This window comes from Erinaceus europaeus, chromosome 11 (assembly GCF_950295315.1).
Source record: "Erinaceus europaeus chromosome 11, mEriEur2.1, whole genome shotgun sequence".
In the NCBI taxonomy this organism is placed as follows: Eukaryota; Metazoa; Chordata; class Mammalia; order Eulipotyphla; family Erinaceidae; genus Erinaceus; species Erinaceus europaeus.
In genome coordinates this window covers 89,206,557-89,233,883 of record NC_080172.1, presented here as the reverse complement: position 1 = coordinate 89,233,883, position 27,327 = coordinate 89,206,557, and the positions used below count along the sequence as shown (strand labels likewise).

The 27,327-nt window shown below is 37.4% G+C and overlaps 1 protein-coding gene across 6 annotated transcripts in view; it reads right to left on the bottom strand.

Annotated features, from left to right (window-relative positions):
• NTNG1 (netrin G1) overlaps positions 1 to 27,327 on the bottom strand; it is a 415,083-nt gene that overhangs the window by 189,851 nt on the left and 197,905 nt on the right. For all 6 annotated transcript variants that reach the window (XM_060202169.1, XM_016190491.2, XM_060202165.1 and 3 more), the window contains exon 3: positions 11,290 to 11,930. In XM_060202169.1, coding sequence (XP_060058152.1) covers positions 11,290 to 11,930 — 641 coding nt within the window. The remainder of the gene's footprint in view (positions 1 to 11,289; positions 11,931 to 27,327) is intronic.

The window sequence follows — 27,327 nt, the reverse complement described above, 5'->3', positions numbered from 1 at the left end:
TATCTCTGCTCTAGTTCCCTTTCCCCTCTTGTTACCCCTAGAATATACACTGGATAGTAGATTTGCATAACTGTCTATTCTTGCTATCCTCTCTTTCTTTTCTCTTTCTTCACTGGGATTTGGTTACTATTTTTTCACGGACTGGAGAAATTGTTTGGCTAACTGGTAACGATTAAACTACTTCAATACTTACTTCAGTTGCTACTGTAATTCCGGAGGTTGGTGAGTGCAATTGTCATAAAGGTATTTAGTACAGTGTTACTTGTACTCAAGACACAACAACTGAGGAACAACAGAGCATAAAAAAAGAGAGAAACACATAAATAAAAAAAATGGGTAGATTAAAAACAAATAAAACTGCTACCCCAATGAATGAAGACAAGAGCCCAGAAGAAACCACAAATCAGTCAGAAGTAACCATAGATAAGAAAAGTATGCAAGCAATAATAAACTTATTAATCACAGAAATGAAAACAACATTGGAGGAAAGGAATGGCAGTATTAGGGAAACAACAGTTGAGACCCCCAAGGAAAATACTGATTATCTTGAGGCAATTAGAGAACTGAAAGCTGAAATAGCTGTAATGAAGAAAGAAGCTGAGGCAAGGGAAAGCAGACTAACAGAAGCAGAAAACAGAATTAGTCAGACAGAGGATGAGTTAGTGAAAACTAAGAAAGAGGTGAAAGAGCTTAAAAAGAGATTGAGAGACACTGAAAACAACAACAGAGACATATGGGATGATATCAAAAGAAGTAACATTTGTATAATTGGCCTGCCAGAGGAAGAAAGAGAGGAAGTGGAAGCAAACATTCTAGAGGAAATAATACAAGAAAACTTCCCAGACCTGAATAACAGAAAGGATATCAAGGTTCAAGAGGCCCAGAGAGTACCAAACAGAATCAACCCAGACCTGAATACACCAAGACACATCATAGTCACAATGAGAAGAAGTAAGGATAAAGAAAGGATCCTAAAGGCTGCAAGAGAGAAACAAAAAGTCACATACAGGGGAAAACCCATAAGATTATCTACAGATTTCTCCACTCAAACTCTAAAAGCCAGAAGGGAGTGGCAAGATATCTATCGAGCCCTGAATGAAAAAGGGTTTCAACCAAGGATAATATATCCTGCTAGACTTTCATTCAAGCTAGATGGAGGGATCAAAACCTTCTTAGACAAACAACAGTTAAAGGAGGCAACCATCACCAAGCCGGCCCTGAAAGAGGTACTAAAAGACCTCTTATAAACAAGAACATCACTATAATACTTGCAATATATCAGAGTAAATAAATTGTTTTTTAGAACAATGGCACTACAATACATTAAATCCATAATATCAATAAATGTCAATGGCTTAAACTCACCCATCAAAAGGCACAGGGTGGGGGGATGGATCAGAAAACATAACCCAACCATATGCTGCTTGCAAGAATCCCATCTGTCACAACAAGATAAACACAGACTTAAAGTGAAAGGATGGAAAACTATCATACAGGCTAACGGACCACAAAAAAGGGAAGGAACCGCCATTCTCATCTCAGACACGATAGATTTTAAATTAAATAAAGTAATAAAAGATAGGCAAGGACATTACATAATGATTAGAGGATCAATCAGCCAAGAAGACTTAACAATTATTAACGTCTATGCACCCAACGAGGGACCATCTAAATACATTAAGCATCTACTGAAAGAATTTCAAAAATACATCAATAGTAATACAATAATAGTGGGAGACCTCAATACCCCACTCTCACACTTAGACAGATCAACAAAGCAGAGAACCAATAAAGATACAAGAGAATTGAATGAAGAGATCGACAGACTAGACCTATTGGACATTTTCAGACTCCTCCACCCCAAAAAACTGGAATACACCTTCTTTTCAATTCCACATAACACATACTCAAGGATAGACCACATGTTAGGCCACAAAGACAGCATCAATAAATTCAAGAGTTAAAAGACATAGAATTTGGAAACTAAACAACATGCTCCTTAAGAATCACTGGGTCAGAGACTCACTCAAACAGGAAATTCAAATGTTCCTGGAAACTAATGAAAATGAAGACACAACCTATCAAAATATTTGGGACAGAGCTAAAGTAGTACTGAAAGGGAAAATTATAGCCATACAATCACATATTAAACACCAAGAAGAAGCCCAAATGAACAACCTTACTGCACACCTCAAGGACTTAGAGGAAGAGGAACAAAGGAACCCTAAAGCAACCAGAAGGACAGAAATCACTAAAGTTAGAGCAGAAATAAACAACATCGAAAATAAAAGAACCATACAAAAGATCAATGAAGCCAAATGTTGGTTCTTCGAAAGATTAAACAAAATTGACAAATCCCTAGCCAGACTCACCAAACAAAAAAGAGAGAAGACTCAAATTAATAGAATTGTAAACAATGCAGGAGATATCACAACTGACACCACAGAAATCCAGAGAATTCTGCGAAACTTCTATAAAGAACTATATGCCACCAAGCTAGAGAATCTGGAAGAAATGGAACAATTCCTAGAAACCTATGCACTTCCAAAACTTAACCAAGAAGAACTACAAAATCTAAATGCACCAATCACAGACAAAGAAATTGAAACCGTTATTAAGAATCTCCCCAACAACAAAAGTCCTGGACCAGATGGCTTCACAAACGAACTCTAGAAAACTTTCAGGAAACAGTTAATACCCATACTTCTTAAGCTATTCCATAAGATTGAAGAAACAGGAATACTCCCTTCCACCTTTTATGAAGCCAACATCACCCTGATACCAAAAGCTGATAGGGACAGAACAAAAAAGGAAAACTACAGACCAATATCTCTGATCAAGAAAGATGCCAAAATATTAAACAAGATCTTGGCCAACCGGATACAGCAACACATCAAAAATATTGTTCATTATGACCAAGTGGGATTCATCCCAGGAATCCAAGGCTGGTTCAACATCCATAAGTCAATCAATGTCATTCACCACATCAATAAAAGCAAAGCCAAAAACCACATGATTATCTCAATAGATGCAGAGAAAGCCTTTGACAAAATCCAACACCCATTCATGCTCAAAACTCTACAAAAAATGGGAATAGATGGGAAATTCCTCAAGACAGTCGAGTCTATATATAGCAAACCAACAGCCAACATCATACTCAGTGGACAGAAGCTGAAAGCATTCCCCCTCAGATCGGGGACTAGGCAGGGCTGTCCACTATCACTGTTACTCTTCAACATAGTATTGGAAGTTCTTGCCATAGCAATCAGGCAAGAGAAAGAAATCAAAGGGATACATATTGGAAGGGAAGAAGTCAAGCTCTCACTATTTGCACATGATATGATAGTATACATAGAAAGACCTAAAGAATCCAGTAGAAAATTACTGGAAGTTATTAGGCAATATAGCAAGGTATCAGGCTACAAAATCAATGTACAAAAATCAGTGGCATTTCTTTATGCAAACACTAAATCTGAAGAAGAAGACATCCAGAAATCACTCCCATTTACTGTTTCAGCAAAATCAATCAAATACCTAGGAATAAAGTTGACCAAAGAAGTGAAAGACTTGTATACTGAAAACTATGAGTCGCTACTCAAGGAGATAGAAACTGATACCAAGAAATGGAAAGATATCCCATGCTCATGGATTGGAAGAATAAATATCATCAAAATGAATATTCTCCCCAGAGCCATATACAAATTTAATGCAATACCCATCAGAGTTCCACCAAGCTTCTTTAAGAGAATAGAACAAACACTACAATCATTTATCTGGAACCTGAAAACACCTAGAGTTGCCAAAACCATCTTAAGGAAAAGAAACAGAAATGGAGGCATCACACTCCCAGACCTTAATCAATATTATAAAGCCATCATCATCAAAACAGCATGGTACTGGAACAAAAATAGGCACACAGACCAGTGGAACAGAATTGAAAGCCCAGAAGTAAATCCCAACACCTATGGGCATCTAATCTTTGATAAGGGGGCCCAAAGGATTAAATGGAAAAAGGAGGCTCTCTTCAATAAATGGTGCTGGGAAAACTGGGTTGAAACATGCAGAAGAATGAAATTGAACCACTTTATCTCACCAGAAACAAAAATCAACTCCAAATGGATCAAAGACCTAGATGTCAGACCAGAAACAATCAAATACTTAGAGGAAAACATTGGTAAAACACTTTCCCACATACACCTCAAGGACATCTTTGATGAATCAAACCCAATTGCAAGGAAGACTAAAGCAGAAACAAACCAATGGGACTACATCAAATTGAAAAGCTTCTGCACATTCAAAGAAACTATTAAACAAACAGAGAGACCCCTCACAGAATGGGAGAAGAATCTTCACATGCCAGACATCAGACAAGAAACTAATCACCAAAATATATAAAGAGCTCAGCAAACTTAGCCGCAAAAAAGCAAATGACCCCATCCAAAAATGGGCAGAGGAAATGAACAAAACATTCACCACAGAGGAGATCCAAAAGGCTAACAAACATATGAAAAACTGCTCTAGGTCACTGATTGTCAGAGAAATGCAAATTAAGACAACACTAAGATACCACCAAACTCCTGTAAGAATGGCATACATCAAAAAGGACAGCAGCAACAAATGCTGGAGAGGATGTGGGGACAGAGGAACCCATTTACATTGCTGGTGGGAATGTAAATTGGTACAGCCTCTGTGGAGAGCAGTCTGGAAAACTCTCAGAAGGCTAGACATGGACCTTCTATATGACCCAGTAATTCCTCTCCTGGGGTTATACCCCAAGGACTCCATAACACCCAACCAAAAAGAGGTGTGTACTCATAGCAGCACAATTCATAATAGCTAAAACCTGGAAGCAACCCAGGTGCCCAACAACAGATGAGTGGCTGAGAAAGCTGTGGTATATATACACAATGGAATACTATGCAGCTATCAAGAACAATGAACCCACCTTCTCTGACCCATCTTGGACAGAGCTAGAAGGAATTATGTTAAGTGAACTAAGTCAGAAAGATAAAGATGAGAATGGGATGATCCCACTCATCAACAGAAGCTGACTAAGAAGATCTGAAAGGGAAACTAAAAGCAGGACCTGATCAAATTGTAAGTAGGGAACCAAAGTAAAAACCCAGTGTTGAGGGGTAGACATGTAGCTTCCTGGGCCAGTGGGGGGTGGGAGTGGGCGGGAGGGATGGGTCACAGTCCTTTGGTGGTGGGAATGGTGTTTATGTACACTCCTAGCAAAATGTAGACATATAAATCAGTAGTTAATTAATATGAGAGGGGGAAATCAATTGTATGTCTCAAAGTTTCTCAAAAGACAAACTGAATCTTTTTAATATATAGGCTATGTATTTGATTTGCGGACACTCAAAAGCCTAGACCAAGTAGATTAGAAGCATCCAATAGCACAGCTATATACAAGATACTGGGTACTGTACAGCAAACCATAACAAAGGGACTTTTCAAAGTTAACCCAATTAACAAATAATGTGATGATAATATTAACTATCGATTGTCTTTTTGAACCCTAAGACAGCAGGAACCTCACATCTTCACTATAGAGCCCCTACTTCCCCCAGTCCTGGAACCCTTGGATAGGGCCCACTTTCCCGTATGCATCTCCCAATCCAAACCAAATAATATTGCATCCGCTGATCACAACCTAACCAAAGCAACGGTTGCCACCTCAACATGCTTCACCTTAGACTGTATCCAGAGACTTCACGTGTGGAATGACAACCCTTCAACTTCATTATTTGGGTGAGACCTTTCCTTTTATAGTACACTCTAATTTCATCTCAGGTAGTTCACTTTCTAACAAAGTCCCATAATCTAGATATACACCAGTTTCTGTGAGAGAGAGCTTATGTGCACACATATCCATAAACTACTGCAAAATATATACCTGAAAGCAGAAGTACACTAGAGTTTGCAGTGAGTACCTCCCTAACACTTCCTCTCCACTATTCCAAGCTTGGGTCCATGATTGCTCAACAAATTGTTTGGCTTCATATGTTAACTCTCTTTTCAATCACCAGGTTCCAGATGCCACCAGGATGCTGGCTAGACTTCCCTGGATTGAAGACTCCACCAATGTGTCCTAGAGCTCAGCTTCCCCAGAGACACACCTTACTAGGGAAAGAGAGAGGCAGACTGGGAGTATGGACCGACCAGTCAACGCCCATGTTCAGCGGGGAAGCAATTACAGAAGCCAGACCTTCTACTTTCTGCAACCCTCAATGACCCTGGGTCCATGCTCCCAGAGGGCTAGAGAATGGGAAAGCTACCATGGGAGGGGGTGGGTTATGGGGATTGGGTGGTGGGAATTGTGTGGAATTGTACCCCTCCTACCTTATGTTTTTGTTCACTAATCCTTTCTTAAATAAAAAATTTTTAAAAAATGACTTAGAAATAGGATATTTGACTGTAAAGGTGAGAATGTTTGTTATATAAAAGAGGCAGCACACCTATTCACTATAGTTTCAGAAGAGAGAATATGAACTAATGTGTACAATTTAAAAGGGAAATCCAATTGTCCACAATTGATAAGAGAAATTATGTTCATGCTAAGTAAGGTAACTGACAATTCCCAAGTTTTCTATTAATATTTCTGTCTTATTTAGTGTTTGATGAGGCCCATTAAGCAAAAGTAGTTGCAGGTATTAGAGGTTTATGGAAAAACATAAGAGAAAAATTAATATTGATTGAGAAAATGCAGTGCAATTATTTACTTTACTACCCTCAGAAAATGAAAAACTATCATCATGATTTTATTTCAGTAGGAAAACACCTAGATCCAGAATATTATTATAAATTAGTACCATCAGATATTATTAAGTTGGTAAGAATGAGGTACAGTTTTAGAGTTCACATAAACAAAAACTATCTGGCATAATGGGGTAGTAGGCAAATGGCATGGAGATGAATATTTTCACTATAATCCAGAAAGGGCAGAACCAACAAGCTGACTGATTTCTTGTTGCTATTTGATAATAAAGTTTGGAATTTTATTTTCTTTGGGAACTTTCTAGTTCTCTTTTGTGTACTAAGTTCTCTTTTGTGTACTAAGTTCTCTTTTGTGTACTAAGTTCATTTAAGTTAGTGTGGCTATAATAGCATAACACAGAGTGTACCATTTGTAACTAGTACCTTGAGTAGGAAAAAAATTGAGAACTCCTGGTATAAACTATATGACTTATGTAACTGGCAGAGAGCTTCTTTCAAGATGATTTCTCCAAACTATTTGAGAAAACTAGAAGAATATGCAATTGTGTTCATACTTTTAAGACCCCTTAGAAGGAAACAACAGGCACAATGTGTAATAACAGTTTGGCCATTAGCAAATACTTAATGACTATGAATTTAATCCTTAATCTTCATAAAAATGTTCAGAAAAATATCTACTCTTCATTTCTCCTCTTACTCCTCATCTGAGTAGATTTTATTTATGCATTAGACAACCTTTTTGGCCATTAGAACCATCTTGCTTCAGCAGTTAGTTAACACAAGTACCATAATCTAATACAGTTAATGCCACTTGATGCCCTTTAATGTACTTTCCATTAGTGATATTATTGCAATATTGCCCTGTAAATTAAAATGTGGTCAAGACGAAGAGAGCCACTCTTTAATTAAGGTACTAGCACACTGCACTTGTCTATTACTCACTAGAGAAAATCACCCTGATTTACTGAAGCATGCCATCTACAAGTCAGAATTAGTCCATGAAGATTATTAGTTTATTGAACAATGTAAGTCCTGTGGAGTTGCTGTGATTGCTAACAGCCATGTTTTTTATTTTCCCTCAATTATCTTAATAAATATACAATAGGGGAGTAAATAGAAGCAAAATAAGTATTTAGCAAAAGAGGAATAGACTTCATGAAATTATACTTTTTTGCAGCTACAAAGTAGTTGTCAGATTTGCCTCATGCAGAAAAGAAAAACCCTAAGTGCTACATGAGTCTCAGGATAATCAAAACAACATTTTTTTTACTCCATTTTTTACAATACCAGCCAGTATAAGACATAAAAGGCCAGTATAAGGCATGTAAACATGTACACCATGAGAAGTGCAGTTCTGTCAATCTAGGCAAGAGTCTCAAACTGCTTTTGTGTCATAACTTGATATTTCAAGGAGCCCCCCAAAACACCCCTCAGAAAAAACCTTCTATTCTACTATTCTATGGATCTGAGTCATTTTGTCCAAAAGAATCTTGTTTGGTCCCACATTGTGGTAGTGGTTTGGTGGCATAACAGCCAGAAAACTGACATTTTAATTCTAATCTACTGACAGATAAAGGCATGATCATTGCATGGGATGGTGGCAAAGTGAAAGTGGCTAAGAGGAAAAAAAAATCTAGTTATATTCTGGAAAGTTTATCTTTATCATCTTCTTGAAAAGGAACCCCTGGAACTTTTAGAGATAGTTAATAGCTAATCCTATATACTTTTTGTATAAGTTTCTCCTAGATTGTTAGCCTGACAGAAACTTTCAAAGGCAAAAGAAATGATATCATCTTCCCCACTGAAAGGTCCTGTGAACCAGGCAACAGCTCAACATTTGCCTTTAGTGGTTCCATCTCCTTATGTAACATGAAAGCTGGACACAAGCCTGAACCATCAGTCACTGTTCCTTTAGTCCCTTCGCTATGACTAAAAATACCCAGCCATCTGGGGCCTAGCACAGTACCTGCCAGCATGAGTTTTACCCTGCAGAATTTGGACAGACTGTGGAGGTGACAGAGTGGGGCCTTATGGAAAGTGTTTACCCCTATAGGACCTTTCTCTCTTGCTTATCTGCTTTTTAACTAGCTTATAGTTGAGTGGTGAACAGGAAAAGAAAGTGGAGGTGAGTCTCACAGAAGAAAGCAGGGATCCTCCAAACTCCTCAAAACCACTGAAATATAGTGTGAGGATACCACTAAAAATATGGAATGGAAGAAAGGGGCTGGGTGGTTGTGTACCACAATGAATGCACACATTACCAAGTTCAAAGACCTGGGTTCAAGCTCCCAGTCCCCATCTTCAGGGAGAAAGCTTCACTAGTGCTGAAGCAGTGCTGCAAGCCTGTTTATCTTACCCCTCCCTCTCTGTTTCTACCCCCCGTTCCCTCTCAACTGTTTTATCAAATAAAAAATAGTCTGAAAAAAGAAGAAATGGAAGAAAAGAAGTGAATTTAATTGGATTCTACATTCCTTTTCTTTTGCCACTAGGTTTACTTTGTTTCTTTGTTTCCTCCACTGGGGCTCCAGTGTCTGCTAGAGGAATTCATTGCTGACCTTCTTCTCCTCCTCTTCCTCCTTCTTTTCCTTCTCCTTCTCCTCCTCCTCTCCTCCTTCTCCCTCTCTCCTTCTTTTTTCATTTCTTTTATTTTATAGGGCAGAGAGAAATGGGGGGGGGGGTTTGGTAGAAAGGGAGAGAGTAAGAGTGACATCTGCAGGCCCTCTTCAACACTCATGAAGCTTCCTCCCTGAAGGTGGGGAGCTGGAGCTTTGAATCCAGGTTCTCGTGCATGACAACATGTGTACTTAACCCCAGCACAGGGCTCCAGGGTTCTACATTTCTAACATCTGAGCCTATCAGAAAATGTATACAAATGCATGCAGCTTTGAAGTATATTTTACATTCTTTTGGATAAAGAGTAGAAACAATAATACACAATAATAGCACTACACCCCCGCAAATATTATTTCCTAACTAAAAATGCTTTACAAGATTGTCTTTCTTACAAATAGATGAATGTGAGGAGAAATTGCACAGTGAAGACTGCCTCAGATTAATGATTTCTTAAGCTTCAAGGAAACTGACCTCGATAAACTCTGCCTAACAATATAGATCACTTTAGGTCTCAAATTCAAATCTCAGCTTACTGATTTTGACATTTATTTCTATAGATTCTCAGAATTATTTATTGCTTTGTTGTAGTATGCTATAGATTATTTCTAGAAGTTATATGTCCCTAATAATAAATTATCAGAAATCAACCATCTTTTACTAAAATGTTCATGAGTATAATATTCACATGAGTATAACAGTATAAAGAACAAACTTATGATTAAATCCACAGCTCCATATTTCTCTGGTGCTCTGCTCACTCATACATGAGCTGTTCTACCTGCCATGGAACCCACAGACTTAATATTGCACAAGCACGTATTTCTCTCAGAAAGATTATCTTCCTTTTGAAGATAATTTACTTTATCATCTATCACTGCAACCTTAGCTAAAATAATTTAAAGGCTCTCCAGAGCTAAAAATTCTTGACTTTTCTATGAGGAGCTTGTAGCTAGACCAGAAAGGAGGGGAGGATCTATTAGCTCCTGCTATTTTTTACAGTACAGATTTTGAAACCTTTTACCACCAAACTGAGGTCACATCAACCATTTCATTCTGTGTGCCTACTATGCATGATTATCAAACAGAAGTCTCAGTATTTCTTCAATAATTCTAAGAAACTGATACTGAAAATTGGTTAACTTAATATTACCTTACCTACTTAAATTTGATAAGTAATTAAACATACATAAATTATGTGCCATTTATATTTGTTATCTACAACGTGTTCTGATTTAAAATACAGGCATTTTTAGAATGAATTCTACTTTGTTTTGCTTTCTCTTTTCCTACACACTCCATTCTTTAGTTTTTCTAACTCATTACCACCCCATACTTCAACTCCCATTAGTTGATGACTTTTTTTTCTAACATATCAACATCTGAAACATCAAGTTTACCCATATTTAACAAATGTGTGGTGCTTCTAAGTGCTTTGGGTTGTGAGTTAATAAATTTTAAAAAATACAACTTTAATTTCTGGAGCTTTCTTATACAATAAACCACAACAGAGAGAACTGTATCATGTTAAAACTGTTTCTTGCATTAGAAAGAATTACACATATTTCTTATTTTTCAGTCTCTCACAGAGCAGCTGGCTTTGTTCCAACTGGCTTCACTGCCATAAAGACTTAAACCATGTCCTGACCTAGGAACCCTGTTAGTGCTAAAATAAGATGCTTTTATTTTGTAGTCCTCATTTTGAACTTTTTGCTTTTATTTAAAATCTAATGATTCCTGTTTAGTTCAGGTTCAGTGACAGCCAAGTCTGAGATCACAAATAGTTGCTGAGTTAGAAGAGTCTCAAATGACCCAGATCCTATCTCTAGGCTGATGTTCCTGAGAGAACACTGCAGTAGGAAATGATAATGTCACTCTATAGCTGCAGAACCAACACACTAAGATTTTCTTTGAACACACCCATTTTCATTCATGCCAGACAGATGTTTCTCTTACCTTCCATGCACTTTTATGTCTGAGATTGCGTAAAAGTAGCGTGCCAAGTGTAGTTCATCTACAAAGATTTCCCCAACGGCTGGTCTCAAAAGCCTTATCCTCAGGTCTGTGACTGTAAAGAAATCTCTGAGTTTCTTGGTTGTATCCAGCTGTCCATAGAGGGAAGCCATATTGCGTAGCCAAGGCCCAGCAAAAAAAGCAAACCTATCTTTGATTTCAAAGTGGATTATTTTGCTATTAGTCATGTACCCTGTGGAGTACTCTTCAGTGCAAATGATTTCTAAGACTGTATGCTGTGATAAATCCTTCACAGATTTAGGGTCCATGTGAAAAGCATCTAAGCAATCTGTGGCATAATACTGATAGGGTTGCCATGTTCGTCCATAATCAAGAGATTTCTCCAGGATCATTTGGTCTGGACGCCCGGATTCAAAGGTAATAACTATGTTGTCTGTGAGCTCAATGGTCTTACTCCAAGACAGAGTTATGTTAACTTGAAGAGGCTTGGGATATTCTTTCCAAGTAGCAGACTGCCAAAATGTTGAGGGATGTCTTCCTTCAAAATCGAACATCAGCTCTGGGGGATGTGCCAACTCAGGGGTGCTTGCATCACACTCATTATTGCACATGTAGGGGTTGCCCTATGGAAAAAAAACAAGAGAGGATGCATCAAAATATTGGCTAGACACAAGGTTTGCCATATTGCAGCTGCTGGGTAAGATGGCAGGAATTAAAAACAAACTGCAGCCTGTGTGCAGTAATCATTTTTATTTGTCCGAACTGAATTCTCATCTTTAATAGCTTTTTAAACAGGCAATATGGTGATTTTCTTGTCTTGCTTCTTTCCATGGGCTTTAAGAAATGAAAACAGTTTATTTATCCCATATGTGCTTACACTGTGGTCCCCAAAGCACAAAGACACTGAGCAGCCTCCTGTCTAGCAGCTCACCTTCCAGTCTTCTTTTTTTTAGGACCCGAAAGTCTCTTCCCCCCCACCCCCCAGACCCTCTCCCTTCCTTTGGTGCAATACACCAAACCAGTTCAAATTTTACTTTGAGAACTTAAGAAACTATTTTTTTAATAACTAGATTATCTCTTAGAGAAGTTTCCATTTCATAGCAAAACTGAGCAGACTGTACACAGACTATACCTTCCAGTCTTCTAAGAAAGGTTATGCATGTACAAACTATTGTATTTACTGTCGAAAGTAAAACATTAATCCTCCAATAAATTAAAAGAAAAAGATGTGATAGAAAGCAAGGAAATTCCTATATGCCTCCAGGATTTTTCTCAAGGATATCATTCTTTAACAATCCCCCCAGGTTTTTTTGTTTGTTTGTTTGTTTGTTTGTTTTTTTAATTCTCAAGCAAAGCTTTAGAATTAGCTATGAATCATGCATACCTGTATCCTGTTTGGGAAACAATATCCTCCCCCCAATATTCCATTTATTTATGTTTTGCTCAAATTTATCACATTTAACTGGTCCCCTGCTTCAGAAAGTTTGTGTTTGAAGCATTTACTTTGTTCACCACAAATCATTAAAATGTGGTAGACTACAGACTCTGGGGTTTGGTCCAAACATCTGCCATCCTATTAGCTAGAGGCCAGGAGATTTCTCAAGAAAGACTTGGGGCGGGGGTGTGCTCCAAGTTATCAGGCATAGGGAAAGCTAGCATTTAATTAGAAATGCTTTGCAAAGAGCCACAGCCATTCGATACTACTGTATGCTGGTCCGTGTTCCACTCTGCACAGGTGATGGATGTTAGCTTTTATTATTATTCATCCTCTATCAAGGCTATAGGCTACTTCCTTTACAAGTCTACTCAATCCAGAAATTGGGAAAAAGTTTTCTCTCCTACCATTGGGCAATCAGTCAGAACATTATTCATGCTACACTAAAGGGTTACTCTTTTTTATCAGTAGATTCTATGTCATGTCAAACAACTGAGTCCCTGATCATTGTTTATTTTATTTTAAAAGGAAGCAAGTGATGTCATACAGAGTCAGCTATTCATGTATTTTTCCTCTTATTCTGTAACTGGAAGCATAGTGGGTGAAAGAATTGACCTTCTGACACTGTCTTTAGGCATAATCTTTTAATGACAATTATATTTTTCTAATATATTGAAAGCTTTTCATAATAACTGCCGGATACATGAACTCAGTCCCAAGCAAGGAATTTACACTCTTGACATGGATACTCAATTTATCAGCTGAGTCCTGTGAAATGTAAGATGAATACTGGGAAATTTCTCTGGCCTCCCTTGAGACAACTTTTTCCTACTTAGTCAGCTAATACATTCACTCTCTCTTCCCCATTAGTGCAATTGAATCCAGAAGCTAGCAACAGGTCTGAGTGCCTCAAATATGACTGAGGTGGGGCAGGAGAAAGGAGAGAAGGTGTATTCTTTCAGGAACAAAAGTGTTTTAAAAATACATTCAAAAACCTCATGATAATAGAAATGTTTCTGTATTTCTCTCTTTAATTTCAATTCTATGTTCCTGATCCCTGTGTCTGTAGAAGTATTTATAGTATCCTTTTCAAAATGAGCCAAGATTGGGGGGGGGGAGTGGCAAGGGGGGAATAAGTTTCTGTTCCAGGTGGAATAAATCACCAAAATTTATTATTATTTAAACTCTCTTAAGCATACCACAGAGCCAAACGCAAAGCTCTGCAAACTGGCAATAGCTTTTTATAGAGGGCTATAAATATTGTGGAATCTGTCAGGATTTATAAATTCTAGATACAGGCAAATGCCCATTTTACTGGAAGGGGTCAGATTAACACAAATCACACCTGCATTAGGGGTTTACTCAATATATATTCACTTCAAAATTTACCAGCATATAGCCATCTGCACAATCATTAACTTATATGCTCCCAATTTCCTCCTGACAAAGATGTCTTTATCTGAGGTCAAGGGTATCAAAATACAGGAAATCAACTCCCTGGGATACATCTAATTGAATAATCAGACATTTATGTTAAGATATGTTGAAAGGCAGCATTTCTTCAACTTCAGCATAGAAGCACAACACTCTTCAAATGGGGACAGGGTGCTGGTAGCACAGGGGCTGACTCAGGCTAGGGATCCGTATTGGCAAACACATCTTAGAGAAGATTCTTGAGAATATTTGTCTCAAATTCATTCATTCTAACATTTGATACAAGATTTTGGCAGTAGTCACCTCTTATCACCTATGGCTTGGATGTTTTACATTTTGGGTCATCAGAAAAGTCATGATGCATTTTTTGCATAGAAAAACATAGAAAAAAGATCTGTCATGATTTTTCCAAGTAATCCAATATATTATCATGGGTGAACTTTTCCATTCTTACCTAACAGAAGAGGAACCTGAGGCATAGGAAATGGTAAGGAACAAATTGAGTAAGTGGTGAACTAGGAGCTGCTTCTCCATCCCCTACCTTGCTCTGTTTAACTCTCAACCCAGTGATGTAATGCAGACTTAGAAACAGCATTGGGGGTTGGGGACATAGCATAATGGTTATGCAAATAGACTCTCATGCCTGAGGCTCCAGTCGCTCCCCACCTGCAGGGGAGTCACTTCACAGGTGTGAAGCAGTGTCTATCTCTGCCCCTCTCTGTCTTCCTTTCTCTCTCCATTTCTCTCTGTCCTATCTAACAACAACGGCAGCAATAATAACAACGATAAATAGCAAGGGCAACAAAATGGAACAAATGGCCTCCAGGAGCAGTGGATTCATGGCACAGGTACTGAGTCCCAGCAATAACTCTGGAGACAAAGTAATAATAATAATAATAATAATAATAATAATAATAATAATAATAATAAAAATTAAAAACAAGCATTAAAAAAGAAAGGAAGGAAGGAAGGAAGGAAGGAAGGAAGGAAGGAAGGAAGGAAGAAAGAGCATTGGCTGATAGAGAGGCTAGGTTTAATTATCAAAGTCTAAGATATTCTTTTGTCTATCATATCTCTGAGATGACTTAGTTCATATCGTACCAGGTTTCTGAAGCTTATTTTCCCATGGAGCCCCTATGTGTTTCACTAACCCCCATGTATGCACCACTTGGAGTAGTATCTTGGAAAGAGTAGTGTCCTTGAGACTTACTGCTTTGCATTTCTGACAAAACTGTAAACATGTAAATACCAAAAAGAACTGCATAACCAGAGTTTTAGTCCTTTGTGAGAAATATGACTATACAATGCACTGTTTCTGCTTTTTTTTTTCCCAAAGGACCCCTTTTCCCAGTGGGGCACACTAGGACACTCAGCTCAAGATAAATGCTTACATTTATATCAAGATGTCAACCATCAAAATGCATGAGAAGACAAGGAGAAATTCTCCTTGCTTTATACCAATCTGGTATTTTAGATACCTGAAAATTGAAAGAAAACCTTCATGCATTCAATAATTATTTATTGATTGTCAACTATATTACGATTATATATGGCATTTGTTTTGATTCATGAGACACGGGAATAAACAAACACCACATCTCTGCTCTCAGTGGAGGTTCGATCTTCAGTGTGTGTGTGTCTGTGTATGTGTGGTGGGTGATGCACTAAATAGATAATATTTTATAGTATTGCATGATGATAACTACTATGGAGAAAAATAAAGCTAATTAGGGAGAGAGATGGTGCTGGAAGAAAGATACTGATTATATTTTCATATTGGGAGGTCAGAGAATGTCTTTGCTGGATAATGTGACATTTGAGCATATTAAGAACAATTCCCAATTTATACTAGGGATGATCAGAGGTTTACCAAATGACAATTTTGCCCTTCATCTGATGCTACGATTCATGATAATTTCAGAGCATAACAGTTTACTAAAACCTAAGAGAAAACAGACATTTTAAAAATGAAAATCTACACTAAATAATTATAGTTTCAAAAATATTGAACTATTCTCTCCTTATTTTCTGGCATTCATGTTTTTTTTTAGAAGTTTAGTGACTTGGTGATCATTAACATGACTTACTAAAAGACAATGACAAACTGAAGTTTGCAGTGGGTAAAAAGAAGAGGAGGAGGAGGAGGAGGAGGAAGAGAAGGAGGAGGAGGAAGAGGAAGAAGAAGTAGCAGTTGTTATTTTGGAACTTTAAGAGGAAATCCTGCCCCCATGTACAAAAATGGAAGCATCACATTCCCCAACTTCACTTTACACTAGAAAGCAATAGTAACTAAATAGCATAATACTGGCATAAAAAAAGTGGATGTTTTAATTAATGGAACAGCTCCCAAGTATGTGAAAGGGGCCAAATCCATCCCATGGGGTAAAGAACATCTCATCAAAAAAAAAAAAAGTGCTGAGAAAATTGGACAACCACATACAGAAAAGTAAAAATAGACTACCATATAACACTATATACCAAAATCAAATCAGATGGGATCAAATACCTGGGTACTAGAACGAAAACTCTAAAACATATAGAACAGAACATCAGTGAAACATTTCAGGATCTTCACATTAAAGTTGTATTTGGATTCTCAATCCTATGGGCACGGGAAATGCAAACAAAAGTAAATGAGACTACATCAAACGAAAAATATTTCTACACAAGGATAACAAGGCAACCCAATAAGTGGGAAAAGACTTCTGTACATCACACAACTGGAAAATGATTTATACCAAACATCTATAAAGCACTGTTTCAGCTCAACAAAAGGAAAAAAAAACAATAAAAAAGTGGGCCAAAGAACAAAATAGACATTTTTCTAAAGAGCAGATACAGGGCTGAGCATACATGCTACCTGGTTCAAGCCCTGGTTCTCTACCTGTGAGGCAGTGCTGCAGGTGTTTTTCTCTCTCCCTCTCTATCTCCTTCTCCCCTCTCAATTTCTCTTTGTCCTATAAGGTAAAGTAATTTATTTTTAAAGAAAGAAAAGAGATACACATGACCCACAGACATATGGATAAATGCTCCATTTGACTTATCAGAAAAATGCAAATTAAAAATACATTGAGATTCCATCTCAGAGCTGTGAGAATGACCTGCATCAACAAAACAGGAAATAGTAAGTATTAATGAGGCTGTGGTGAGAAAAGGACTCTGCTTAACTTCTGGTGGCAATGCAAATTGGGGCAGCCACTTTGAAAAAGTGTATGAAGAATCCTTAAACAGGCTGGGGGTAGATAGCATAATGGTTATGCAAAGAGACTCTCATGCCAGAGGTTGCAAAGTCCCAGGTTCAATCCCACGCACCACAATAAACCAGAAATGTGCAGTGCTCTGGTGTTTCTTTCTGTGTATTTCTATTGCTGCATCTCTTTCAAAAATAAAATAAATAAAATACTTTTTTTAAAAAAAGGATCCTAAAACAAATACAAGTGTAATCACCTTATGACCCAATAATACTATTCTTAGACATTTATCCAAAGTACACCCGAGCATTAATTAGAAGGAGCATATGCATCCCTCTGTTCATAGCTGCAATATTCACAATACCCAGAGAGTGAAAGCAACCTAAATACCCATCAACATATGACTGTCTAAAGTATTCATGGGGTGTATCTTCCATGGAATATGACTCTGCAAACAAAAAAGATGATACAGTATCCTTTGGGACAAAATGGATGGAACTGGAGGTGATTATGCTTAGGAAAGCAAGTAAAGAAATGAAAGACAACTACCAGATGGCTTCAATCAGATGAGGAATTTAGAGATCTGATACAAATGAACTTGAAAACAAAATAAAGCAAAACAAAACAAAAACAAACAAATAAAAACCAAAACAGAAGCAAACAAACTGTTTCTAAAACATTTTGAGTACTATGATGGTTATCTTTGGGAGGTGGGAGCATGGGGACACAGAACTTTAGTGGTGGGTACATGTAGAACTACAGCCTGTAATCTTACAATCTTTAACCCTTTATTAATTAAAAAGAAAAAAAACAGAAAAAAAGGGATTTTTCAAAGTTAACCCAATTGCCAAATAGTGTGGTTACAGCAATAACTATCTATTGCCTTCTGGGGCCCTATTCGGGAGTCCTGAGGTTTCCAAACAGACATGATAGGCCTAGACCTCGAATAAATCCCTCTCTCCATTGTTACTGGCCATCTCTATATCAGGAACAACAAAACACACCCCTTTGTGGACCCCCATAGGACCCTGCCCTCAACTTGGATCAGCAACGGTAGAGAATGTTCCATCCTCTGAAGGGAGGCTGGACAACATACTCTATGCTACACCTGAGGAAGATGGGTCCTCATATTGACACAGCTTGGAATGTTCCTACTCATGACTACAGAATGTGAGGTCAGATCTACAGGGATGCAGAGGTCACATAGGCTCTTAAGCTGAATATGGGCCCCAGAGCAGATCAAATCGAAGGGGTTTACAGTCAACAACATTTATACACCTTTCCCATATTTGGGAACTATTCTCTTCCCAGATCCAGCTTTTTGGTCCTTTTTCCAACCATGACATCATATCCTCAGACAATAACTAGGATCCACCTACCTATCAGATTTCAGGCTCAGGAAAAAAAAAAAAAAAAGCCTAGTATAGCCACAGGCTCTTTGGAATATAATTAAAATATGCCTACTAGTTATCAACAAAACGGAGACCCCTCCTCCCCCAATTCTTCATCTGCACTACTCCAGCCTTTAGGTTCATGAGTAGTCAACAACTTGTTTGGCTTTATATGTTAACTCTCTTTTCAGCCATCATGTTCCAGATGCTAGCATGATGCCAAACAGACTTCCCTGGACAGATGACTCCACCAATGTATCCTGGAGCTCTGATTCCTCAGAACCTTGCTCCAGTAGGGAAAGAGAGAGGCAGGCTGGGAGTATGAATCTACCTGTCAACGCCCATGTTCAGTGGAGAAGCAATTACAGAAGCCAGACCTTCCACCTTCTGCATCCCACAATGACCGTGGGTCCATACTCCAAGAGGGTTAAAGAATAGGAAAGCTATCAAGGGAGGGGATAGGATATGGAGTTCTGGTGGTGGGAACTGTGTGGAGTTGTGCCCCTTTTATCCTATGGTTTTTTCAGTGTTTCCTTTTTATAAATAAATAATAATTAAACAAAGAAAGTCAATATGGATAAGAAAAAAGAAGAAACATAAACTTGATGTGAGAGACAAACAAAATAATTCTAAGAAAGCCAAATCTCTTGTCATTCTAAAACTAACGCGAGAGTGAGAGAGATAGAAGAGAGATTCTATGCTAAATAATATCTACTGTAAATATTTCACATGGGGTGGTGGGGCGGTAGCATAGCGGGTTAAGTGCACATGGCGCCAAGGGCAAGGACCTTGGCTTTCCACCTGAAGGGGTTTCTTCACAGGCAGTGAAGCAGGTCTTCAGGTGTCTGTCTTTCTCTCCCCCCTCTGTCTTTCCCTCCTTTCTCCATTTCTCTCTGTCCTATCCAGCAAGAACAACAGCAATGAAAACAACAATAACAGCAACAAGGGGAACAAAAGGGAAAAAATGGTCTCAAGGAGCAATGGATTTGTAGTGCAGACACTGAGCCCCAGCAATAACTTTGGAGGCAAAATAAATAAAAATAAATTTTCACATGGTTGTGATCTATTAATGTATTAACTGTTGTTATACAGAATTACCAGTATGAAAACCAGTTGCTGTTGAAGGAATTAGATTAATTAAATTTTCAAATACTCCAACCCCACCCTAATCCTTTCTAATACCATCAACAGTAAATTTTATATAAGAAACATAACTTTACCCTTCTTGTGAAAACAAAGCATACTTCTTGCTGCTAAATCTAACAGATTCAGGCATTATCAAGTGTTAAGTAATTATTCTGTGGCCAGCAGGCAGCCTTAAATAGATCTTAATTTAAGACCTACCAGCAACATCAGCAATAGATTCCTTACAGATTGTCTATGGACAAAGCAGGAAATACTTAGGACTGTGCTGATAATATTTACACCACTAAGAGAAGCCTAAATAATTAAACAGATAATGTTGCTAAACATCTTTGTAACAATTAAAAGAGGATTGTGTGGCTTAATTTCATTTAAAAATAATATTAATAGTTTGCCTCTGGGAGAAATGAAGTTAGCAATTAATTAGCATGTTGTAGCCACAGTGGATTTTTGTTATTCTTCCTTAATATGCTTTCATAAAACTTGAGACACGATTTTCTGATTTCCATTGATGGGAATGCCATCTTTCTGGCAGGTGACACTTTGAAAGAATATCCTTTTAACAAGATCTCTTAGATTCAAAAAGAAAATAGTGTGGTTTCTAATCCTTCGACTTTGTACTTCCAAACTTTATATAAAGACAAAGTATTGGAAATGGAAGTTAGAAATACTCATTTTCTACTGAACTGTTAGGCACACACCAAGTAAGCATGCACCCACAAGTGATTATGAGAAGATATTGGGTGAGCATACTGATGGTGAAAAACAGAGACAGGAATGGCTCACACACATTTACATCAGACTTGTCGTTACTTGTCACAGTGGGGAAAAAAAAATACACAGCGAAGGGGATCAGAAACAATATTTTGGGATGTAGGTATCACAACGACTTTGCCATTGCCAAGATTTGAGATCATGGCATAGCATGATGGTCATTCTCAGAAAAGCCTGCTAGACGAGGCTGTATTTTTGGGAAGGTGGCTTTCTTTTGTCTATCTCTGCATCTCTCTGGGAAACAATTAGGACAGTGTTGAGAGGCTGGTGACAGGTCTCTTTCTTTCAGAGGTGTAATTTTTAGTGGGAGGGATTCTCATTTGTATTCCTTGCTTAGAACTCCTTGGTCGGGCCATGTGGTGGTGCAGCTGGTTAAGCGTTACATTACAGTGCACAAGATCCCAGGTTCAAACCCCTGGTCCCCAACTGTTGGGGGAAAGCTTCACAAGCGTTGAAGTAGGGCTGCAGGTGTTTCTCTGTCTTCCTCTCCCTCTCTACTTCCCCCACTCCTCTAAATTTCTCTCTACTTCTATCCAATAATAAATAAATAAAAATAGTTTTCTTAAAGGAGAAAATTTATTTAAAAAAAAAAAGAACTCCTTGGTCACTTCTCATCCAAAGATTGTTACTGCTCTTAGATTCTTGCTTAGTTATAACACAGGAAGCACTTTCCCTTATGACTTTCCCAAAACAATGCAGACTAGTGTGAATCTGGGAGTTAATGTTTACGGATCATGCCCTCTTCAGAATCTTACTGACTCTAGAAAATAAAGTAAACTCGGAACCAGAAGTAAATAAATCCAGTGGAATTTTTTCAAAGTAATCTGAAAGATAACTGACAGTATTACCAATACTGACATTCTGACAGCAAAGGCCCCAAAACAGACATGCTTCCACTTGTTCATTTTTTCTTTGTTATAAAAAGTTACAATCTCTACAAATGGCAGCACAATCTCATTTTGTAATGGGCCCTGTTAACTATCAAGCTGGATGCTAATGTTTGATATACTCACAGTAACAATATAGGCTCAGACTTAGGGAGTAGTCCTAACTTTAGATGTTCTCATACTGTTGTGACAATAGTATCCATGCATTTTTTACCCCAAATCTCAGTTTGGAAAATAAAATCACTCAAAGGACAGGATAGAGTTTTGGTTTTGTAACTGTGGGGTTAGAAAACCTGTTACTGCTCCTTGTTCTAATGTAACCCTATGCTTATTAGGATTCCCCCCTCAGCATAGACACAGACTAATAGTCTGATTGAAACTGTAGCTTGTTTCAATCTGCTCCCTGACACCCTGTGGACTTCTTTATGTTGGAATAAACACAGGAGGGCTTAACCTTTCTGTGATGAGAATACTGAAAGCCATACCATAGATTATAAACCATAATAGGTAACTTGTGTAAATTCCTACAGAGGATTATGGTAAAGATTTTCAAACTGGGGAAGACAGCAGAGGCCAAGAAGATCAAATTTTTAAAAAGGAGCTAAATACATTCTCAAGCCACTAGCCACAAAAAGTGGATTCACTATATTCAATCTAACTCATCACCTTCCATTTACTGGAAAAGAAATAAATATTAATGAAATCAAGTTGGTTTGAAAGTGAATACCTACTGAAAACACTGTAGAATGTTGACAGAACAATAATTGATTGGAGTTGCTAAAATTTATTTTCTTAAAAAGTATCACTTAAAAGATCTTAAGTACAGTACTTGCCTGGTTAGTAGTGTCTAAACAGAACAAAACATATATACTTCAATGGCAATAACTCAGAGCTGAAGTGAGATGTCCACACTTCAAGTCAAGGCAACTTGAGAAAAACAAGTGAACATAAAATATCATGAAAGTGATAACATTCTAGACCTGATACCATTAAGCCTCATGAGAGTTCAAGCATTTTGATTTTTTGAAAGCTATGACTTGCTTCCTAGAAACCAGTTCCTTATCTAACATGAGAAAAAAAGACATAGACTGGCTTGAAGTCTATTTTATGTAAACCACCCACTTGAAAAGAATTTTGGAAGGCCAAAGCATCCTCAGCTGAAGTGATCACTTAATTATGAGAGGCACTAAGAAAACATCTCAATGTGGCACTTTTGAAAGTTCCTGTTTTCTGGTGAGTCTGTCCTAATTTCTTATTCTTCTTTCTTTCATATTCATTAACTATCTAGTATGTATCTACTAAGTTAAAAAAAACAACAAAAGGAAAATACAGAAATAACACAAGTGTTTATAATTTATCAGTGGAAATTAAAGTCATTCAAGCAACAGTCATGTTTTTCAAATTGGCTACTCATGCTCCAAGAAAGTATTATATATCTTTGATGGAAAGCAGTCATCAGCAAGACTATGCAACATATTGGAGGCTCCAATTCATTTCCTAGTAGAAAATTAAAGATATCGTTTACATTAAGAATAAACAGATAATTTTTTGGAGTTAAATGCCAAAAGAAATCACAAGCAATTACGTGTGTGTGGGGGGAGTTCATACCTGGGGGGGATTGGATGTGTGATTCAAAACTCACTGCTCAAGAGAATGAATAGAAAGAGTATGAGTCTGGGGAAATTCATCATGGCAATAATTAACTCCATCCACATCCCTTTCTGTATATAATTTATCAAATGACCCTGGAGTATTTGCTTCAAAACTTGTCTTAGCAAGACTGAGAACTGTGAGCTAATCCTTCTTAGCCTTAAATTCCAGTCTAAATATATTTGCCTCACTCCAATCCCAAGAGAAATTTGAGCGGTCTCTAAATATTAAGACTCCCATGTTAAAAAAGATCAATGGGGTTTACAGTTAATCGTATTTATATACTTTCCCCATATTTGAGAACTACTCTCTTCCCTGATCTAGCTTTCCAGTCCTATTTCCAACTCTGATACTATTTTTCTAGACAACACTTTCAACCCACATGCATGATAGCTGTCAGACTCAGGAAAAAATTAGTAATGTCATAGGCAACTTGGAAGAATATACCTAAAGCAAATTATCTTCTTCCAACATGAAGACCCCAAATCTCATCTACTATATACTTTTAAAAAATATTTATTTATTCATTTTCCTTTTTTTTGCCCTTGTTTTTTTTTGTTGTAGTTATTATTGTTGTTGTTATTAATGTTGTTGCTGTTGGATAGAACAGAGAGAAATGGAGAGAGGAAGGGAAGGCAGAGAGGGGGAGAGAAAGATAGACACCTGCAGACCTGCTTCACCACTTGTGAAGTGACTCCTCTGCAGGTGGGGAGCTGGGGGCTCGAACCTGGATCTTTATGCAGGTCCTTGTGCTTTGTACCACCTGGGCTTAACTGCTGCACTACAGCCCGACTCCCATCTGCTATATACTTACCTTTAGGCTCCTGATGATGAAACAGTTTGTTCTGCTTTATATCTTAATGCCTTTCAGCCACTAAGTTGTAGATGCTACCATGATGCCAAACTGATTTCCTTGGGCAGACAACCTCACCAGTGTGTCCTGCAAGCCCATCTCTCCAGAGCCCTGCCCCACTGGGAATGACAGAAACAGACTGGGGGTTTGAACTGACCTATCAATGTTCATATCTAGTGGCAAAGCAATTACAGAAGCCAAGCCTTCCACCTTTTGCACCCCATAAAGATCTTTGGTCCATACTCCCAGAGAGATAAAAAATAGGAAACCTTTCAGTGGAGGAGAAGGGGTAATAGAATTCTAGTGGTGGGAGTTATATGGAATTGTACCCCTCTTTTCCCACAATCTTGTAAAGTATTATTCAAGTATTAACAACTAATAAAAAAACATTAACACTATGAATTTGTCATGGATCATGTTCTTCCCTTATGTTGTAACATATTCTACTAATTTCAGTGGTATGGAAAGTTCACAGTGCATAAAAAATATTTGGTGAGGGTAAGGGGTAGATAGCATAATGGTTATGCAAAGAGACTCTTATGCCTGAGGCTCTGAAGTCCCCTGTTCAATCTTCCCCTCACCTCACACCCCACCCACATATACACACTGCACTATCATAAACCAGAGCTGATCAGTGCTCTGGAAAAACAAACAAACTTTTTGAATGCAGTCTCATTCATGGGAATTCTATTAGATTAGATTGGCTGTAGTTTAGGAACCTAACTTAACAAGTACTCTGGATCCTGATGTACGTAGATGCTAGACTGTAGTTCAATAAAGATGAATGTATAGTTTGTTAAGATTCAAAGCTCTGGGTCATAATGTCCTATGTATGAATTCCAGTTTTACTACTTAGATATGCAATCTGGGGCAAGCTACTTGACTTCTTGAGCCTTGATTTCTTCTTCTTCAAATTTAAAAGGACAATTCACAGGTGTAACAATGTCTGACTTGGGCAATGTGGAGGACAAGGTAACAAGGATATTCTGCTGCAAAGGATAGAAGTGGTCTTTGCTTACTGTGCTGAAGCTTCAGTGTCTCTCCTAATTATAGACATGCTGAAAATTCCACCTGCATCCATGAAGCTACTGAAGCTTCCACCTTCAAGTCATTCAATTACACAAGCTATCTCTCAGGCAGTGTACCTAATTTTGTGTCTGTACTTTTGTGTTTCTTTCTTATAAAAATAAATCTCAGAACCATATAAACTATAGGCTCATAAAATCCCATCTTAATCACTGCCACAAACAAATGTAGTTTCAAGACACACTCAACGAACACAACTCTTCTTTCTTCCTTTCTATTTTTTTTTATTTTAATTATTCCATACCTTTGTCCTTCTATGATGTTCTATTCCTGTAACTTAATTCTTGTCAAAGTGTATACTGAAGCTATGGATATATAAATTTTATACATACAAGAATTCAAATATATACATCATATATATATAAATTTTTACTATATTTGAAGCATGTAATATCCCATTTAAAGTCATTATATTTTATTCAGATCAACAGACACATAATTTTCTTGGTATTAAATAAATATTTGCTATTTTCATTTCAACAATAGATATTTGAAAAGGTTACAAGGTAATCAGAAATAACATAATATATAAATATATAATGTGAACTTGACTTTAGAGAATGCTGAATATTGGCAAGAAGATCTTGATGAATGGAAGAAGAAAAGACTTTGGTAGTCTTTCTAGCAGAAGCTTTTTATATAGTTAGCCTTCTTCAGTAGCTTTACAGATAAAACAAAAGGTTCAGGTTTACTTCAGTGTTAGGAGTCATTCTAGTCATATTAAGAAGGATACAAAAGTAAGATTCAATTATATTTCCAGAAGGGAATACACAAATAGTCCCACATATATCTCCTTCATTTTCGCACACAGCACAATTCTTGGCACAGAGAATAAGTAGTGAATAAAGAAATGAATGTATAACAAGTTGTTTATATAATGAATTAGCTTTTCTGTTTAGTAAAATATAAAAATTCTCAATACTTGAAGAAGCAATTATGTCTTGTAATTAAATTCTATCTGTTACATGAATCACTTGTGGAATATCAGGCTATGGAGAAATATTATTTTAGATTTTTCACTTAGAGAAGTACTGCCTAAATCTTAAACAATAGTCCATAACACACTTATAAATCATGAAGTCTTATAATGGACCCAGAAAGGGTTCAGAATAGGTCTATACCTTTGTGGCTTCACATGCACTGAAGCTTAGCACCATGGACTGACACGGTTTCAGAAAAAATGGAATGAGAGAGAGAGAGAGAGAGAGAGAGAGAGAGAGAGAGAGATTCTCTAGTAGGTGAATACCTTGCCAGGAGCACAGGCTTGAAAGTTGGAATGACAAAAGAAGACCACAGCATCAGGGTAAGCTCTAGTGTTGTGGTGTCTTTTCCTCTTTGTCTCACTATCAGAATGGCAAGAATGGCAAAGTCATATATGTGAGAGAGCCCAACTCTGCATAAAGGGGAGAAAAATGGAATGGTATTACAACTGCATTACATGAAATAAAGTTGGGGTGACAGATTAGAGGTAGGGAAACATGCTAAAGGGTAGCTTTAATAATCGAAGGTGAGGCTATAGACTTGAAATAAAGTGAATTTAAAAGGTGGCAAAAGGTTCTGCAGGAAATCTAATTGATTGAAAGTGGAGAATCAAAGAAAAGAAAGAATTGAGGCTGACATCAGGTTTAATGTTAATGAAAATGACTCTAGTGTTTCATGTGAAAAATATATTACTTTACATTCAGCCTAACTGAAAATATAAAGTCACCAATATTAGATTCATACTACATAGCAATTTTAAACCCTCCCGTCCTGGTCTAAATATGTCGTGTGCATAATTACTGCTTTTCAAATCTTTCAAATCTCACTTTAAATTTACACTAACTAGGTCCCACACTTGGGATGCACAGGTTTCTTTGTCTCTCTTGGTTTCTCCACTTATTTCTCTTTATTATCTTTTAGTCATTGTCTGCTGATTTCATTATAAATGATGCTAGTTTATCTGGTTTCATTAGTTATCCCCATTACATATTACTTTATTTTATAAGATAAAGGCACAGAAGCAGAATGCAAAAAAGAATAAAAGAATCTAAAAGAACCCTGTGCATATAGTAAAAGAACCTGTGGGTATTCCTTTTAAAGTATATTTTATTTTTAATGAGAGAGAGTGAAAGAGAACAAGAACTGTTCTGTACAGGGGAGTGAACCTGAGACTTTGGGGTCTCCGGCATGAAAA